The sequence below is a fragment of the Carassius carassius genome, chromosome 24 (genome assembly GCF_963082965.1).
Source record: "Carassius carassius chromosome 24, fCarCar2.1, whole genome shotgun sequence".
In the NCBI taxonomy this organism is placed as follows: domain Eukaryota; kingdom Metazoa; phylum Chordata; class Actinopteri; order Cypriniformes; family Cyprinidae; genus Carassius; species Carassius carassius.
The window spans coordinates 31,773,350-31,790,897 of record NC_081778.1 but is presented as its reverse complement, the minus strand read 5'-3'; the positions used below and the strand labels follow the sequence as shown (position 1 = coordinate 31,790,897).

Genomic DNA, 17,548 nt, shown 5'->3' with positions numbered 1-17,548 from the left:
GAGAAGGGATGGGAAAAGATCTGGGCACAGTTTTTCCAGAACTTTGTGCCAAGTTAAAGCGGTGTCAAGCTGTTTTAATGAATTTATTAGATGTATTATGGTGCCCGAACCCGTATGACTTTGAACAGTGACCGCGAACATTTAGTTTACTGCAGCCGCAGCCATCATTACCAAGCGCGAACCGTTGACTCTGACAGTGAGTGAGAGACGAAGAGAACGCACAGGCCACAGTGTGACATCCGTTAACCAATAGTGTAAACACAGATGACGTCACGGATTTACTTTTAAAGAAAGAATGTAGCCTTCATTTGTATGTAGGCCTAGGCAATGTATATATTTACAATGCTTACTAAAATATAATTAATATTATTTTATTGCTTTTTGTATTAGTTGTTTGAAGAGTAAAAAAAATTGGTCTGTCTTAACGCAAATTTACAATCGGCAAGTCTGTCGGACTAAAAGCAAAAAAAATAAGATTAATTTGAGTCGGTCCTAAATTGACAGGCTCGGTCGGGTTACGGCAAACAAGAATATTAAGGATGGCCTCATCAAAAAACACTCACTTAAAGTGATTATATGCTATACAGTAAATATGCTATAAATAGTAAGTATATATATTTTTTTTCTTTTAGACAAAATGTTGCCTATATATTTTAATGCAAGTTTCTTGCAAAAGCATCTGCCAAATGCATAAATGCAAATGTAATTTGAGTTTTTTTTTTTTTTATAATCTAAATCTATAAATAAAAAAATATAATCTTTTCATTTTCGTGATCTTGGGGTGAAATGTTACCCACACAAATGTGACCCAAAAATGTTGAATGTTGAGATGCATCTCTAATTCAGTCACAAGCCTTAGCATCATCACCCAGCTCTAGCACTGCTTCATATTCAGCCACAGAGGGTCTCGTCACAGGCTTGTTTTAACATGTGCTGATCACTCTGCATCTCGTGCCGAGCCATGACTGACTCCACACGCTCCTGAAGGTATTTGGAAAGTTTTGAAGAAACCGCTCGCAAATGAAGCTCTTTTGAGACTCTCATATGTATGGAGTCATATATTAGATGCTTTATTCAGGGAAGGCAGGCTGAAAACGTGAAGCATCACAACTCCGATATGCTCGAGGAAAAAGTCAATGAGCCATGCTTTCTCTAGCCTAATATTGCTCGTCAGCATTTGAGCCCCAAGTTTTAAGTCGGACGAGGATTAAAGGATTGATTTTTCCAAAAATAAACGCTGTATTTATTTATTAACCCTCATGTCATTTTCCGACTCTTCTTTATTAAAGTGCATGTTAAAAGTCCTGCAGAAAATCATTGTGGAGTTGAACCAGCTTGATATGACAGAAGGGATGAATGAGCAGCCGGTTCCCTCTGGGCATAAACGGGAAGAGGACACATTATAATCAGATGCAGAACAGATAGTATGGATCTGTTTATTCTCAAGAGGAGACGCTCATGGGAATGAATGGAGCTGAATGCATGTATTTCTGCTATGGATATATGAGCCCTCGCAATGTTTCCATGACCTCTAGACCACGTATTTTTAACCATAGGGCCGAGGCCCATGCTTGGGCTGTGAGCGCCACCTGGAGGGCCGCAAAAAAAGTAAAGTTTTTCACCTGAGGGCCGCGGGACCAAACAAGTTATCAATTGAAGACACCAGAATGACCACTGTTATCCATGAGACAGTTACAATACACCATCCCACCACTAGTGGCAGTAATGCCTCAGTTGTTTAACAAACGCTAAAAAGCAGAAGAAGACACTGTCAACCGTAACCTGAAGGAAGAGTTACTCCTGTTTCACCCCTGATTTCCACTGCACACATCTGCGGCGCGTTACGGCTCCGACACGGTTACCGGAGCTGATCGCGGTCACTCTAGTCTATGCCCGTGTTTACACCAGACGCTCGACGGCACTTTTCAAAAGCGTCCCAGAAGTAGCTCTCCGCGCCGCTTCACTAAAGATAGGCGCCTAGTCTATTTCTGACGCACCCCACATCCAAACCACACAGCAAATACAAAATAGAAGTGAAAAAATCATGTGCATTTCAAAATAAACACCCTCTGCAGACTCCCAATCGTATTTCACATTATTATATTCATGCTAGCAGGCCAGAAATAGATGACAAGAGGTTCATCCTTAAAGTTGACTCCACAGATCCTTTTTACAAGGACCATTAAAAAAAGGAAGTGGTGCGGAGTTTAACTGCCCGAGTTGCATGACTGGAATAAACATAATTAAACCGGAGAAAACATTAACATTTAGCCAACCATGTTCGAACACACAGAAATCAAGAAAACAATGTTGGACCGTAGGCTGTAGTGTTGGACAGGCAAATCACGTGGTCTCGCGAATCCTACCGCTGTGATCCGCCAGTACCGAGTGCTGTGCTGCATGCGCTGAATTACGGCTGTTTCACACATACTCCGTCTGAAGTGCGAATGCGTTGCATGTTTTGTTTCACGCACCCATGTTAAAGGATTCCAGCGTTCACACTGCATGCGGCTGAGGTCTGTCAAACGGGCGTCGGAGCGGTCCGCCAGTGCGCCTATATTTTTTCATTTGCACTTTATTTAAATTTTCAATTACAACTTATTTAATTTGAAAAATATTATTTTGAATTTATTTTAGCAAAACTTATTGTTTTTATTTATTTTATATAAATGTTATTTTTTTGTAATTAAAATTTGTCAAATTTTACTGATTTTTTTGTGTTAATATGCTTGACTTGAGCCTTTTAATTTTGTTCTTGATGCAGATTGATTTGTTCCTTGAATTGTTGCGTGTTTGACATCTTGTTGTATGTGCAGGTTTATATACACATGAATAATAAACTGTTAAACTGCAAGTGGATTTCATTCAGTTATTGAATACAAATCAAACCAAGGCTGAGATCAATAAACCAATACAGTGCTAATATTTGATTGGGCCCTGGGCTGGAGTATTTGTGCATGAATGTAGCTGTTATATATACTTATGATTTCAAGGTGTGGCAAAGAAAGGATTCCTGTTTTACGTCTGATCTGCTGAAGTCCATCAGTGAACATCTGGAGAAGACAAAAGATGAAACACATCCAGCATTAAGATGATTTTAACTCAAACACATAGAGTCTATAATCCATAATAACACTTCCTCCAGTGAAGAAGTGCATCTGCTGTTGTCTCTCACATATTTGTTTAGAGCGGTTTAAACGCTGCTTGATCTGTGCAGATTTCTCTCCTGATTCAGACCAGAACACTTTTTCACTGGAGGAAGTGTTATTATGGATTATAGACTCTATGTGTTTGAGTTAAAAACATCTTAATGCTTGATTTGTTTCATCTTTTGTCTTCTCCAGATGTTCACTGATGGACTGGAGTGCTGTGGATTATTGTGATGTTTTTATCAGACTCTCATTCTGACGGCACCTATTCACTGCAGAGCAAGTGAAGCAATGCTACATTTCTCCAAATCTGATGAAGAAACAAACTCCTCCACATTTTGAATGGCCTGAAAGTGAGGACGAAGTCAATTTTCAGAAATGAAAATGTTGGCAAAGACTTGCAGCTTTAAATAGACTTGTCATTTACAGGAAGAGCTGCTCATGATCCATTTCGACATCCTTTTTTTTTAATGCCCGTATCTTTTGTAACGCACCACATTGTGTTCTTGCACAATGTCTATTGTTCTTATAAAGATTGTTTGATTTGCTCCTCCACAGGCCTTTACAGAGTTGAAATCCTCGTAGTCGTGTGGTTAGATGAACGCTATTGAGCGAGACTGTCAGTCATGAATGCATGAGCGGTTAGATCATCTCAGCATCATAAAGGCAGGAATGTAGTCTTATTACAGGAATGTAATCTTATAAGTCATGTGATTATCTCTGCAAGCAGACGACCGGTACACGGCACCGTACTCCATTTAAATGTCTCATACATTCATAAAATCTTTAAATGATTTACATTCACACTTATGCATTTGGCAGACGCTTTTTATCCAAAGCATCTTGCATTGCATACAAAGATTGGGTTTTATCACTTCATGTATTTCTTGGGAATCAAACCCATGACCTTGGCATTGCATGCACCATTTCATCTACAGATTTACAGGATATTATTGGCTGAATGCCATAATGATTCAAAATAACTATGCATGCTCCGATTAACAAATGGAATGTTTAAAAAAGTCTCTATACTGCTTATTTCAGCAGATTTAGCAGGTCGTCCAATAAATTCTGTGAATGCAGAAAAATTGCATTCTATGTGCAATATGCAAAAGCACTTCTTAAGGTTTTGATTCATGATTTATAAAGTTATCTTGAATTTAGTCAAATTGCACCCTTTTGTGTTCGATTCGAGTGTCTCCTGATTGCTGAATAAATCATCTCATCTGCATCTGTGTCCAGGAGATCCTTGAACTCCGGTGAAGTGCTAGTGTTTTTTTTTTTTTTTTTAATCAGGTTGGTTCATTTGTTGGAGATTGAAAGCAGGTCAAGTAAATTTGTCCTGTCTGAATTGGATTTGATTCAGGACTGATTTCAGAATGAACGACTCTAAATGTTGCTTTAAAAAGCAAACTGAAGTTGGTTGGTTTTCTGTGCTGCTGGTCACACGGTGTCTTCCTGTCTAAGCTATAAACAGGAACTGTGGATCACTAACCCGCTGTCTGTCAGGTCATTTGAATAGCTGATACTGTTGCTTCCTCAGTGTTTCCATTTCTATATTCACAGCATACAAAGTGTGTATTCATATTTGTCTAGGACTAGACAATGTAGCATTAAAAAATGGTGTATTTGTGTGTACAGGAAAAGATACACATTCAGAAATTTGTGATCGGAAAGATTTTATTATTATGGATGCATTAAATTGATCAAAAATTACCAGCAAATTTATGTATAATGTTTTCAAATATTTCTGTTTTAAATAAACGCTGTCCTTTTTTGAACGGTCTATTCATCTGTGAATCCTGAAAAATAAAATGCGAAAGTTTTCACAAAAATATTGTGCAGCACAACATTGATTACTAGGCCTGTCTAGGCATTTTTCTTTTTTTCTACTAGTTACGTTGCACTTTTTGTTAAAAAAAAAGTTTATTTACTATTTATTAAGGTTTTTAAGGTATCTAATATCAGGATACTTAATTTCCATGATCTAAATATTCTCAAAGTAAAAGTTTATTGTAATTCATGTATTATGTAGACGAGCTCCATGAGGCTGTTTCTGTGCTGAAATCCAGTTTCCAGAGGGATTATTGGGCACAGTCCAGATTAAACGCTCCCAGAAAACCTTCACACGTGTGTTTGTCAGAAATTGTCACCTTGTTTTCTTGAAACATTGTAGCATTTAGAAGCAGCTGTCAGCTCACTTTATACTTACACTACAGGAGAATCGTATTTACTTCAACTTTTACTGCACTGTTTTACCTCATTAAAATGTATACTTTTACTCCAATGCATGTTGCTACTAAATAAAGTCAGAAGAACAGATTCTGCAAGAAAGCAGCTCTGAGAAACTCTGAATCTTAAGTTATTAGACTCCTAAAACAACAACTGAGCTCGTGCGATCAAGTCGTGGCTGGGGTGTGGGATTTATATCGTCTGTGCTAATATCATAAGTGTGGTTTTAACCATGTGCGATCTGAAATGATCAACTATATCATAAAACATACAGAGAGAGTTTATTAAAATGCATTATTAAGCTCATAAGATTCAAGATAAGCAGAAAAATGCCTCTACGTCTTTTATCTTTATATCATTTAATATAGTTTATCTATCACACTGAGTGCCGTTTGTTTTTTCTTCAGATATCAGCTTGATGATAAAAGTAATATTGTAATTAATGTTTCTAGAATTTTGATTTATTTGTCATTTAAGATGAATTGCAAATCTGTAAATCAGATGGTTGGTGTTTTTGAACAGATGCACGTCGTGTCTCAGATCAGATCTCTTCACACTCATCCATGATCGGTTTCCTCACTCTGCGTTTAAAGGGAAATCGCAGGCCTAACCCTGGGTTATTGTTGTCTTTCTGCTGTCTGTGTGCGTGTCATTGTCTCAGTGCTTTAATTTTAGCCTGATTACGTCAGTCGCACACACGGAGAGCGAGGATGAGAAACCTGCTGCTGTCACAGACGCAGATGATGTGTGATTAAAGCTGTAATAAAGACACCTGATGCTGCCAAGATATCACACTTTAGCCTCAGATCTTGTATTTATTTCAGTTTTTGCATATAAAAACTTGTTTCTCAGTTCAGTCCTGAATGAAAAAGAAACTGACTGATGCTTTGGAGACATTGATCTGTTTGTGTGAGCATCACACTATTGACTTGACCAATGGGGTGAGTTTGGAGGCGGGGCTATCAATTTGACCGACCAATCACTAGGGCTGTGACGGTGGCTGATTTTTACCACCGCGGTAGTCATGGACCAACAACCAAACACTGTTTTTCAAACGGTGTTCCACTTCACTTTATTATCAGGTGCAAGTTAAGCGAGCGCGGACGGTCCTGTGCTCAAAGGCGGTGCGCGCTTCCTTTGTGCGTATCCTTTCATATCAAACTGCGAAATAAACTATATGCAAGCAGTGTCGTGGTCCGTTAATTCATGGAATTACCAAAAAAGGTGATTAAAGCCGACTTAAACTGTGCATGCATGTAATATATTTTATATATATTATATACAGGATATATTTATATGTATGCACGTCTAGAAATCAGCCCAGCACTGTCTCACTCATCTAACACATCCTATTTAACTTGTCAGTTCGTGGTTATTTGAGCACTTCTGTCAGTGAACGCCGCCTGCAAAACACTAAAATAAATATCAAAGAAATAATGTTTATTTAGGCTACAAGAAAGTAGCCTAAATAAGAAAGTTAAATACACCCTAACGGACGCAAGCGACGCAGCGCAACAAAATACTCATTATAATCAGTGATGCTACACTGGATGCAGCACAACACGATATGATAAATCCCCGTCCAGTCTGTGATGTAGGCTACTGACACAGAGTTCAAATGTCCTGTATAGATACTAGACAGACTAAACCTGTCGCAACGCGGTTGTTGCGTCCGGTTTACTTTTCCGCCACCAAGCAAGCTCAATAACTAACTCTTCATCTGCACGTGCTCTCTTTGAAATAGGAATCGTTGCCATATTTCTTGTTACCATCTTTTATTTATCGCGGTCTTGTTTGTATTTGGCCAGTTTGGAGAAAGCCTCACCAAACCTGACCAGCCAGCGTTTGCGATCACGAGAACTTGTGCAAACGCTGATGGGTGACATGAATGCAGATGACTCCAGATCGGTGATGATGTGGTATTTGCTTTCCCAACAAGATCCATCGCCCAACACTAAATTAATTTGCTGAATGTATAAACTGTATTTTCCCGCGCTCAAATCTGCCAATCTAAAGGAAACTCTGTGTTTGAGGTAATTTGTTAATTACCATAGACTTAGAATTTGCAACTATTACAGTTATTACACTTATATACAAAACTTTGTATTATGTTTGTGACGTCACGTGCACTACCGCCGGTGGCAGTAGACAACCGCGGTAGCAACCGACCACCGCGGTGACGCGGTTGTCACGGCAACCGTCACATCCCTACCAATCACCGATGCGGAGGGTGTTTGGGGAATCGGTCATTATTTTGGTAATTGCACACTTCAGCTTTTAAAAAGTCTAAAAGTTCCCAGTTCCTGATTTCATGCATCAAGAAGCACAAAGAGAAGTACGTTTCCTCTTTCTCCACATTGTTTATTGGTCTCTCCGTTGGTTTATTTTGTCAGTCCTCCCCACCTGAGACCACTTCTGAATTCCAGGTACACTGCAGATGAATGCAGGTGAAGTTCGGTCTTATAAACTCTTTGGATGGAAGAGAAATGGCTATAAACCCTCATTTCGCTTCTGAAACTGTATGACGAAAGTGAATTTTTACTGTAAAGCTCTTAAAAGCATAACAAGTGTCACAAACGCAGTTTTCCTATGACGCATTCAAAGTCTCTTAAAGTCAAATGAAGTACTTTTATGACACTTTTATGGTTATGGGTAAATATAAGGAATCATTAACTAGTTATTGGCTGCATGGTTAAGCAAAATGAAACTGAAATTGTGACGATATGGCTATAGGGATGATCTGTAAATTATAAAATTATTTTTTTAAATGCTTTTTTTTTTGCAGCGATGTCTTTCAGTGGTAATATTTTTTTTTACATTTAAGAAAATATTTTAGATTTTAAGTAGTAGTAGCAGCAATAATTATTATTATCATTAATATAATTATAATATTTTATTACAATTTATAATTAATATAATTTATTTACTTATATTAATATATGAACACATAATTGTCCAACTTTTGCTGCAATTTAAAATATCACATTTAAAAAATATATATATATATTAAAAAATGCATTAATTGATAATGTTTATGTAAGTAAAATTTAGATAGAATTTAGATAAAGTTGTACCCCCCCCCCCCTCCAAAAAAAAAAACATAAAAAAATAAATTATGCAACCCTAGTATTTCTGCACAAAGTAAACCGATATTTAATGTCATTTCAACTTTGGTCTCAAAATAATTTGACACATTATTATTATTATTATTTATTTTTTGTAGATGCAGGTAAGAAAACAATAGATCTTTATTATGCATGAGTGTGAACACCTGTAGACAATATGAAGCTTTGTATAGCTCATTTAAGTCTCTTTGAATGCTGTGAAAGAGTGTTGTCAGACTGAATATCTCCACCACAGAATATTGGTGTAAGCTGCATTGTAGTTTTATGACATAGTGTTGAATAAATCATTTGTTTTATTGGCTTATATTTGTAGACGATGAATAAAAATTTTAATCTTGAAGTTTTCTTCCAGAATACATCCTGTTTTTGAATGCTGATGATGAATTACAGGAAAAATGTAATAAAAAATGTTCATTTTCTTGCACAGACCGATCGTGTCGCTTCATAAGATGTCAATATATCATCAGGAGTCATGGGTATTAATTTTGTGTATACACACGGATACTCAATGGGCAAAAAAAAAAAACTCTTTAATTCATGTGTGAATTTGAATCAGTTACCCACAATGCTTGTTTAATTAAATGCAATTTGAAAAAAAAATCAGTTGAATTTAATTTATTTTTCAATATATTTTATTTTATTTAAATATATTACATGTCTCAATATAATTGCATATATTATACACAATTTAGCATAAAACTGATTAAATATCTTTTTTTCTTATAACAAAAATAACTAAACATTTAAAACAATAAAGCAATACAGAAAATATATAAAAGTTAAATGTTTTACACATTAAAGTGCAAAAGAACTATAAAAACCAATAGGTATCACTTTACAGTAAGACCTCATTACTTAACCTTAGTTAATGCATTAACATTCAAGGCAAGTACACAATGGTAATTCAAAGTGCTTTACATAAAAGAAAATAAAAGAAAATCATGAAGAAAAATAATCACGAAAATAAAACAAGCAATTTAAGAACTTGAAAAATGAAAATGACTTAAAAATTGACTTAAAATGAATTTAAGACCGTTTAAAAATAAAATGATTTTACATAAAATACAGTGCAATACATAAAATAAAGTGCAATCAGTTTGGACATCGCATAGTGCTCATTCAATAAATGCACAGCTAAACAATGAGCATTAGCTACATTTACTATAGAAGTTATTAATCTTTGTTAAAAAATACAAGTCTTAGTTCATGTTAGCTCATTAAATAAATTAGGGGTGCACCGAAATTTCGGCCGCCGAAAATTTTCGGGCGAAATGGCATTATCGGTTTTCGGGCCGAAAAAAAAAAAACAGCCGAAAACGTAAACCGAAATTGAATGTCACTCACCCCTCCCATCCGTGCACAAGCGCTTAGGTTTCACTCACGGTCGAGCTGTTATCACGCGTCTGCCTATCAAAGATTAAGCATGTCAAAGGGCTGTCACAATCAAAAAAAGCTTGTCACAAAAGCTGCACAATCGATCGGACCAACCAACACAAGTTTCGAAAACGAAAACAGGGAATCGATTTTAACGGCCTTCTCTCGGAGCGCATCCAGCTCGTCACTACACGCTCGCAGCGAACGCGCGTCACACAGCAACGGCAGGTTCTGACACACACACACACACACACACACACACATACACACAGAGCCTATTAGTGCATAATATCAATGTAGCCTTCAGTAATGTTTTTCATTGATGTTCTGGCAGTCCACATTGCTGACTTTTTTTTTTTTGCCCTCTTTACGTTCGCCCTAATGCCTGTTTAGTTGTCGGTGGATTTGCCTATATTTGGCATTGAAAAATGGATCAACGCCAAATATAGGCAATTTACTAACGATTCAATGAACACTTTGCCTATGTCTCAAAATTCGAACAGGATTTTATTTTCACAAAAGTGACAGCCCTATACGAGAGGACACCAAAGTTGCAATATGTAACATTTGTTCTGCAAAAATCTCCAAAATTGTGAATTTTTTTTGCACAATTTTAAAAAAACTATTTTATTCGATGGAACATAAAACTTGAAGAATAATTATTATTTATATTTATTGTAAAAAATATTTTATGTTTTGTTATGTAACTGTTAATAAAAGTTTGATTATTATATTGTGATTTTTCAATTCAGATCCATTAAATCCAAGCAATATATATATATATACGTTTTTAATAGAAGCCATTTTCGGCTTCAGTTTCGGTTTTCGGCCAAGTGCATCCTAAATTTTCGGTTTTGGTTTCGCCGCAGAATTTTCATTTCGGTGCATCACTAAAATAAATTGCAACTTTCAATTTTAACAATGTGTTATTAAATATTGGAATACCTAAGATTAATGAATGTTCATAATAATTTTTCATTAGCAGTTTGTTAACTAATGAAGCCATAAATGTAAAGTGTGAATGAACAATAAAAGATCAAAACACTTTCAAACAATATCTAGGGCATTTGTAGTCCAGATTAAAAAATAAATAAAAATGAATGTTTGAAGATAAATAGCCTATTAAGTCTAAATATTTCAGTAGTTGGCTCTGTAATAAACACCATAGGGAAAACACAAATCTGAATGGTTATGCTTTAGAAAGTAGCAGCTGCTTTATTTACTGTGTTTACAGGGTAAGGGCTGCATTTAGCGCCATCTGCTGTCAGAGAGTGAATGTGCTTTCATTCAGCGCGTCTCTCACGTGTTCCTCCATGTGCTTCTCATGCGTGCTTGTTTACATCAGAGCGCATGCTCTTTCAAGCAGCATACAGCGATGTTTAAGCAGCTGATGGGAATACTATTCTTAAAATGCATTCCAAATTCTGAATAATTTGTCATGTATATTTATTCACGGCATTTAGAAGTGCCCACGATAACAATATCGTTCGTATTAATCACCGCAATATATCGCATTACCGAATACCGGCACAAATCTAATATATATGATAGTAAAATTATACTTATTTTTACAATTATATAATATTTTAAAATATAAATTTTTATAATTATATATTACTTAATGCTATTTTTTGTTGCATATAATACATTATATATAATGTTATATAGATTATATTACTAATGTGTCAATGTATGAAGAGGCGTACAGGTTCAGTGTTTTTTTTTATAGAATTTTCAGGGGGTTTTTTCTTAAGGTTTTTATGAGTTTTAGTTAACATTAATTACTTCGTATAGATGGCTAAATAGGTTCAAACATTGGTAATATCATCTAATTTGTTCTGGAAATAGTCCATATGTTGGAATTTTGTTAAATATTTTATTAAAACTACATAAATTATTTGAATTTAATTCCATTTTTAATTCATTTTATTCTAAATACATTACAACTCAAATCAAATTCAAACTCTGTGCCTTGTTTGTTTGTTTTTGGTAAATGCTGTCTGAATTTATATGCCTCATAATTCAATCAGCAAATGAGACGTAGTATACCAAAACAATATTACGTGATATGCACAGAAATTGTTGCAGCTCATGTTGTTCTTGGATGAAAACAGATGAACAGGAGAAGTTGGATTCTTCTCTGCAGCTTTACATCCTTCCTGTTGGAGTCATTTTATGGTTATTGTTGTGGTTTGATGGGTGTTTTATCAGCAGGGGTCAATGCGAGTCCTCCAGCGGTGATAGTTTTCAGTAAATATTGCTCAGTGTTTAGTGACCGCTGTACAGTTTCTGGAGTCATTAAACACCAGATCAGCTGTAACGAGAGTTAACGAGCAGGTGTCGCATTTCTGCTGTGCTTCGGTCTGTATTAAAAGCATGCATTTAAAGCTTTGTGTACCTGCCGCAGGCAAACATCTTTGAGAAGTCGGACACTGACCGTCTCTGTTCATATCTTGATCACGCTCTTGCATGTTGCATAAACTATAACTATGCATGATACAGTCTGTTAGGCTATTTAGGGGAAGTCGTGGCCTAATGGTTAGAGAGTCGGACTCCCAATCGAAGGGTTGTGAGTTCGAGTCCAGGGCCGGCAGGAATTGTGGGTGGGGGGGAGTGCATGTACAGTTCTCTCTCCACCTTCAATACCACGACTGAGGAGCCCTTGAGCAAGGCATCGAACCCCCAACTGCTCCCCGGGCGCCGCAGCATAAATGGCTGCCCACTGCTCCGGGTGTGTGTTCACAGTGTGTGTGTGTGTTCACTGCTCTGTGTGTGTGCACTTCGGATGGGTTAAATGCAGAGCACAAATTCTGAGTATGGGTCACCATACTTGGCTGAATGTCACTTCACTATTTCCACTATTTGGATTCTGTTATTTGCATTTAGCATTGGTTTTGCATGCTGTACATCACTCGCTGATGCAGGGTTTCCCAAACACGGTGTTGATGGTAAAAGTAGTGATTAAAGTGAATTAGAACAAACAAATCAATTATAGCAATATCATAAATAAATACAACTAAACAATTTCAGGTACAGAAACTGTAATTAAAAGTTTAAAAACACTGCATAGTTTTCTTTTTATAAATAAAATAGATTAATCAAGTAAAGTTATTAAATATATTCAGTCAAGATCTGTGAATGATTTTCTTTTGTTCTTTGATTAACATTAATGACAGGCAGCGCGTTTATTAGGCTGTTGTCTCTTTAAGCAGAAATACTGCACATGTGTGTTTTCTTTCTCATCTGTTTACATTCATGTAAGACAAAAACGGCTGCGTTTATGATGATATACTGATGTAGTTTTCTGTATATTGTTCGACAAATATGAAAGAAGTCAGTTTCGGCTCGGAACAAGCTTTACTACAGTGGAAATACACGGAGCTGTCCGAAAACAGACACAAACCGCTGCTCTCTGTGTTTAATCAAACTGAAATTAAGCGTCTTATCGAATACCCGGTTCTTGGAAATGTGCAACCGGTTCTAAAATGGAACCGGTTTTTGAGACCCAACCCCAATCCTTATAAAACAACAGGTATTCTGTATTATTTATGCACTGTCATAATAGGCCCAGTTATGCTTCAAAGAAGCTTTGCAAAAACCGCAGTTCTGATGTGTTTAGATCCTGTAAGGTCTTCAGTTAGCAGTTTTGACTGAAGGCTGTTCTGTTCCTCAATGGCACGTTTATGCAGAACAGTTCTATTCAGTCACGAGGTGGTCATACGCCACTGCAGCTGCCAGTGGATCATATCACTGAGTGTGTTCATCCAGACACACAGAACATCTCTACTGTCTGAGTTCAGCTGTGTGTGTGTGTGTGTGTGTGAGCAGACAAACCCTCGGCATTGTGTTCAGAGCTGCTCTTCACGTTACTCAGCTGATCGTCTGTTTCTGCAGGGTTTCACATGCATTTCAGAAATGAGTTTGTGTGTGTGTGTGTGTGTGTGTGTGTGAGTGAGTGCATCTACTGAAGGATTAACACACACACACACACACACACACAAACACACTGGTTGTGTCTCTTCTAAGCTCTTTATCGCGCTCCTGCTGTGTCCGTCCCAGAGAAACACCTGCACATGTTGAAGATTGCAAAGCCAGTTTTTCCAGACCAGTTTCCTGGAAATAACAAAGCCTTCGAGTGTGTTTTATGCCTAATTATAGCTCGGATGTGTGTGTGTGCATGCCACATATAACATTATGGCATTTAAATAATAATAACATTGGATAGAGAATAGATCATTCATTTATTAGTATTATTATTAATTTATTAATGTATACATGATTGATTAAATATCATTATTAAAATAATTTTATTTTTATTTCAATTAAATATGCACTCTCATTTTTTATATTTTACAATTAAATTTATAATCTAGCAATAACAATGATGGCAAAATAAAACAGATTTTCTTAAAAAATTTGGGATGAGAATAATAATTAATAATAATAATAATATTTTTTTTTTATGAATGCATATGATTAATATGATCTCATTATTACAGATTTCAGTTTATTTTGCAGTCCCTTTTTATATTTTATAATGAATAAAATTATTATTAATAAAAGCACTAATAATAATAACAGATTATTGTTGTTATTATTTTTAATACTGAATGGAGCCATGGATAATAAATTCAATTAAAATGTATAATAAAAACTGGGCAAAATAAAACTAATTTTTTAATCATTAGATATGAGAATAATACTATGTTTTTAGTGATGCATAAATATGATAATATTTGCATTATTATTTTGGTTAATTGTGCAGTCCCTTTTATATTTTATATTGATTTAAATTAATAATAATAATTATGTTTTTCTCTTGTTGTTCTGAAAAAAACTTTTTTTTTTTTTTAGTTACGTGATTTTTTTTTTTTTTTTTTTTTTGGAGACATGCTAGTGTTTTTTTGCGTTATTTCCTTAATATTATTCACATTAATAATGAACTCATTTAATTGATTGTTTTTATTTTCAAATAGTTAAAGTAGTTGTAAATTTTTTTGCTATGGTGTTGAAGTGAGTTCCATGAGCTCTTTACTGTAAATTAAGAGCTGAAGTTGTGGCCCTAAACTGGACGTCTTTAAAAGACTTCTAGAGGCCTGAACTCATGTGGGTTTCCTGATTTTTGTCTCCACAGGTTTCAAGTGCCCCGTCTGCTCCAAGTTTATCTCTTCGGATGAAATGGACCTTCATCTGGTCATGTGCTTGACCAAACCTCGAGTGACGTACAACGGTGAGTGTTTGTGTTGAGTGCAATGCTGATGTGTTTGAGTCTCCCTGTAAAGACAGAAGGGCATCATGTTTGTGTGTAGCTGTTGAGACCCCATGATCTGGCTGCTCTCAGAATCAGTGATTGGTTGTGATGCATTCACATTCAAACGTCTGATACATGCAGAGATGAGCTTTATTTAGTCGCCTGAATGAAAGCTTTGTTGTTCACTGCAGTGAAAGTGCTGAGTTTGTGTTTTACGGAGTGTTTAGCAGCCGTGTTTGTTAGTTCAGGTAACTAACGCGTCTCATGCTGACTAACACACACACACACACACACTAGGTTACTCATGTCTGATACTAGGTCATATATGTCTGCACACTAAAGATAGTATGTCGCTATATTTCACAGCTTTTTATTATTATATAATTTGTATATTTGTGCTTTTTCAGTGGAAGTACTTTAACCCTCTGGAGTCGATTAACGCGTATACGTGTGATGAGTCATTTTCTCCTGATAACCCCAAAAAGAACTTAAATGACACTTTTAGTTTTGATCGTACAGATAAGAGCAATACATCAATCGAATCTGTAAAGGGTCTACTTTTTTTGTATACAGACATAATAACAACAAAACTTTGTGCTTTTATAAAATAAAGATAACAAACAAGGTGTGCTGTCTGCAGCCTTTGTCTGCGCTGATCTTCATTTACAAACACGTCATTAAAATGAACTGTAACTCCGTGAATACTCAACGAAGAGACATGAGAGAGATATCTATAGAAAGCTTGTGCTTGACCCGAGCTCAGGCTGAACAAAAAAAAACATGGTAGGCTATTGTCACGAAGTTCTTGTTTGGCCAAATTAATATAAGCTATTCTGTGTCTTAAGACAAGTTAAGGTAGAATAAGTTCAATAAAACATCTTTATTGTATTTCTACGGGCAGAGGAGAATAGCCAAATTAAAAAGAAACAAAGAAAACCCAATGTAACATTCATAAAGCTTTACACAATTGAATGCACACGTGAGTGGAGCTGTAGTGCCATCTAGTGGTGGCTGTTTTTCTTTGGCTCAGCTGCACGTGGATCGCGAGCTGTGTGTGTGTGGATTGGGAAAGGCTCAAAGGGTGGAACGAAAGTCTCAAAATTCAAATGAAACAAGATCGACTCGAACTAGATGTCAATTAATGCACGCGTGTCACCCGATCCACGTATGCATAGAATCCTTTTTGCATGAGCAGTTTATGATGTATTAAACCTCTGGAGTCTAAGGGTATTTTTTGGGGCCTGGAGAAGTTTTGTCATGCCCTGACATTTGTGCTTTTTTCAGTTTCTTATAAATATCAAAATGGGTCAAGTCTAATCTCACTGTAATCAGCACAAACTAGGCTCTGATAATAATATGTGAGCAGCATGTATGTACATGATTGTATTTTTGAGAAAAAAAATGTTATGCGTAGGGCTGGGTATTGTTCAAAATCTTTCGATCCGGTGCCAATTTCGATACCTCAGTTTCGATACCGGTTCCTAACGATACTTTTTCCGATACTATATGTTTTGAAAATCCATTTCAACATCAACACAGATACATTAAACACAAAACTTATATTTTTCACCTTAATTAAAACAAATTCTGGTAACACTTCACACTCAGGATAACATTATTAATACAACTGGTTGTGCTTTTGGAGGGGTGCGCCATTCAGGGGCGGACTGGGACCAAAAAGTAGCCCTGGACTTTCTGGCCCACAGCAGCCCACCACATCATAACGCAAACGCCCCTGTTTTGATGTCATTTATTAATTTAATATTTAAGTAAACCGTTTGGGGATTTTAACCAATAGGGCAACTGATACTCCATTGAAAAAAAAAAAAGCTTTACAGATGAACTTGAAGTCTTTATTCATTCGAGATGTTCAAGATAATCTTTGACTCTGTAATACAAGTTCCTGATCCGATTAGTGAACCGATGATTCTTTTGAGTCAATCTTTTAAAATAATAATTTATTTTGTTTAACGAAACCAGTGTGGAAACCAGTGTTTCACAAACTGGATAGATCTGAGGTGCAGGGCTCGCAAAATCATTAGCGTCCCGGGGCTATTGTGTTTTCCAGTCCGACTGGCTATCGTGATGTAAAATTCCTAACTTGATTCGCGTTGTTCACTCGCTTGAAGGGGTGAAACGGATCATAGCTGATCGTTTGCACTTGTTTCTAAATCTTGCTGATTCAAGCGTTTTAAACAATTCGCGCGCGTTCGGAGCTTGCGCGCACTCATTCAAAGCACGCGTTGCGAGCAGCATTTCAGACAATGCACGTACAGAGAATTAATTAATCTTTCGCGTATCGTAACTTCTAAATGAACACATACACACACTATTATATCATAATAATTGTCTCTGCAAGTATCCTTGTAAACACAGTCGGTTATGTTTTAAGTGAACGTATACAGTGGCCTGCTGCT

The 17,548-nt window shown here is 36.2% G+C and overlaps 1 protein-coding gene across 1 annotated transcript in view; it reads left to right on the top strand.

The window, feature by feature from the left end:
* Positions 1 to 17,548, top strand: part of LOC132103468 (E3 ubiquitin-protein ligase znrf2-like) — a 47,143-nt gene that overhangs the window by 15,036 nt on the left and 14,559 nt on the right. Inside the window, exon 2 of the mRNA XM_059508599.1 lies at positions 15,015 to 15,110. Coding sequence (XP_059364582.1) covers positions 15,015 to 15,110 — 96 coding nt within the window. The remainder of the gene's footprint in view (positions 1 to 15,014; positions 15,111 to 17,548) is intronic.